Consider the following 3,301-nt stretch of genomic DNA (forward strand, 5'->3'; position numbering starts at 1 on the left):
ATATCCTACCTAGTTAGCCCGCATTGTACAAGTGCCGAAGAAAGATAGAAAGATCAGGATATGTGTGGACTATAGAGATCTGAACAAGGCTAGTCCTAAGGATAATTTTCTGCTCCCGAATATCCACATACCCATTGACAATTGCGCGAAGCTAGCGAGTTACAATCAATCGTGGATTGTTTTGTGGGATATCGTCAGATCTTAATAAGTCAAGAGGACACAGGGAAAGCTACTTTTATCATGGCTTGGAGAGTATATCACTACCAGGTGATGCCATTCGGTCTCAAGACCGACGACACAGTTATAAGATAGCTATGACTACTATTTTCATGACATGATCCATAGAGAGATTGTGGTCTATATGGACGATGTCATCATCAAATTGCGAGAAAGCACGGATACCTCACATATTTACAAAAGTTGTTTGACAGACTTCGAAGGTACAACCTGAAGCTGAATCTGGCCAGATGTACATTTGGAGTGCCTACCAGAAATTACTCAAATTTAGAGTCAGCCGAAGGGGCATAGAACTAGACCCCACCAAAATTAATTCCATACAAGATTTTCCTCCTCCAAATACTAATAAATAGGTCATGAGCTTTCTCGGTAGGTTGAACTACATTAGTTGATTCATCACACAGTCAACACTGATTTGTGAACCCATCCTCAAATTCTTGAAGAAGGATGCACTGACAGAATGGGCTGAGGATGTAAAAGGGCCTTTGATACAATCAAGAGAAATCTTTCCAACCCATCGCCGCGCCTTCCTCAGATCGGGAAGCCTATTCCTGCTGTATTTATCGGTGTCAGAAAATGCTTTTAGATGGGTGTTGGGCGAACTCGACTAAATTGTCAAGAAGGAACGAGCCATCTACTATCTAAGTAAGAAATCCATAGCCTCCGAAGCCCAATATACTTTGGTAGACAAAACATGTTGTGCCTTGACATGGGTGGCCCAGAAGCTGAGGCACGGTTTGTCGACGTACACCACCCATCTTATCTCCAAACTAGATCCACTGAAATACATCTTTTGTCAGCCCTTGCCCATAGAAAATTTGGCCAAGTGGAAAATGTTGTTGACTCAGTTCGACATCATATATATGGTTTAGAAAGTCGTCAATAGTCAAGATTTTGCCTTCACCTCTAAAAAAACTTGGTAGACAAGAAATGCGAGCTCCTCAGAACATACTTCTCTGATGAAGAGGTGTTAGTAGTAGAAGAAGACCTGGCTGAGCCATGCCCAGGATGGAGAATGTTCTTAATAGTGTAATAAATTACAAGGGTTCTCAGATTGGAGCGGTGTTGGTATCCTGTAAACACTTCACATATGCATTTGAGCACAGAAACTCTGACTTCTTCTGCCTCAACTTAGTCAATGGGGCTGAGATAGAGGAAAACCCTCGACAAAATGTCTGTAGTACCTAACCAGACCCAAGAAACTTCTTATCTCTATTGCTAAAGTGGGTTTGGGCCAATTCATCACGACACCAATTTTATGAAAATACAACCTTAATGCCTTCGGAAGAAATCACATGGCCTGGAAAAGCTAAAAAATTTCAGCCAAAATTCACACACTGAAAATTTAGCATAAGCTATCCTAAAGGATTTGCAACACTACTCTGAGATGCTCTACATGGTCAATCTCACAACGAGAATAGACCAGGCCATGGTTGTCCTTCGTGGGTGGTCTGTAAGGTTTCCTACACTTCGTTGGCCATCTTGAAGGAGGAGATATGTTGTATTCTTTAGGTCCAAGGTCGTAAATGAGTATCTTTTTGGCTTTTGCATTCTTTTGGATGGTCTGGAAATCCTTTTCTGTATGGTCCTTCTTTTCTTTGGGTAAGGACGTTGATGTTAACTCTACCATCTTAGGATGTTGATTCTTTGGAGATAATTAGGCCCTTCTCACTCGCAACACAAGTGAGGGAGAGAGAATGAATCAGAAAACTTCCACCAAGAGTCAAGATACATTATTTGCAGTGAAACATAAAGATGAGGCACAACAACTAGATAAGTCATTGAAGGAGAGGCTACAACAAGGCATGGTGACACTTATTTAATGTTTCTCCATATTGGAGGCTAAGGTAGAGAAATTGGAGGAGAAAATTGGAGTTGAATCTAAAGAAACTACAAGTGCTCTTGCTATAACACTTAGAAGCGGGAAGGATCAACATGAAATCCCATTAAGGTCAATGAACAACCAACATCTTCTATGCCTGAAGAACTACCGCAAGAAGTGGGGTAAGCAAAAAAATAGACACAAAAAGTGGAAATGACTCTAGTTACAAGGCCTTCGCCTCCATTCCCACAAAGATTGAAGCCGAAACAAGACGAGTTGAAATTCAAAAAGGTTCTGGAGATTCTGAGTGAAGTACACCTTAATATTCCCTTGCTGGATGCCTTAAGGGATGTACCAAAATATGCCATATACATCAAGGAGTTAGTTGCTAACAAAAGAAGGTTGACAAACTTTGAAACCGTAGCACTTACTGAGGAGTGCACATCCCTTGTGTGAAATAAACTTCCACATAAATTATAAGATCTGGGAAGTTTCACCATCCCCATACAAATTGATAATGTAGAAGGCGGGCATGATCTATGTGATTTTGGGGCAAGCATAAAATTGAGGCCCCTATCTCTATCCAACCAACTTGGTTTAGGAGTGCCGAAGCTGATTACTATCGTGTTGCAGCTAGCAGACAAATCCATCTCCTATCCCGAAGGAATAATTGAAGATGTGCCAGTTATAATAGGGAAGTTTATATTTTTGGCTGATTTCATTATCCCTGATTACCTAGTAGATGAGTGTATACCACTGAAATTAGGGAGACCTTTGTTGGAACTTGGAGATGCTATTATTATATTTATGGAAGGTGAGATGACACTCAGAGTTGAAAAAGAGGAGATGACCTTTAATGTTTACAAAGCTATGGGACTACTTATGACACAATGATGATCTTGCGACGATCGCTACGGTAGACGCTGATGCAAAAGAGATAGATCCCTTATCTTATCTTGAGGGCCCTCTGGAGAGAGCATGATGTTGTTTGATTCTATAGCAAAAGATGAGGAAGTTGAAGAATTAAATCAAATTCTTAATGTATCATGCATTTACCTGTAAGGATGGATACCTTTTGAGCCCCTTGAACAGCCGAAGGGACCCCGTCACAAACCGTCCATAGAGGAGGCTCTGAAGCTTGAATAAAAGCCCCTCCCTCCTCACCTTTGCTATGCATATATTTGTGATTCTAACATTCTTCCGTTATTATTTCTGCTGGATTATCTGTTTTACATAAGGAAA

At 40.8% G+C, this 3,301-nt stretch overlaps 1 protein-coding gene across 1 annotated transcript; it reads left to right on the forward strand.

The window, feature by feature from the left end:
- The first annotated feature begins 2,272 nt into the window (after positions 1-2,272).
- Positions 2,273-2,953, forward strand: LOC132047392 (uncharacterized). The gene is made up of 2 exons (XM_059438442.1): positions 2,273-2,509; positions 2,693-2,953. Exons 1-2 carry the CDS (start codon positions 2,273-2,275, stop codon positions 2,951-2,953), a joined length of 498 nt encoding a protein of 165 aa, XP_059294425.1.
- The last annotated feature ends 348 nt before the right edge of the window (positions 2,954-3,301 follow it).

The sequence above is a fragment of the Lycium ferocissimum genome, chromosome 2, assembly GCF_029784015.1.
Source record: "Lycium ferocissimum isolate CSIRO_LF1 chromosome 2, AGI_CSIRO_Lferr_CH_V1, whole genome shotgun sequence".
NCBI classification, from domain to species: Eukaryota; Viridiplantae; Streptophyta; class Magnoliopsida; order Solanales; family Solanaceae; genus Lycium; species Lycium ferocissimum.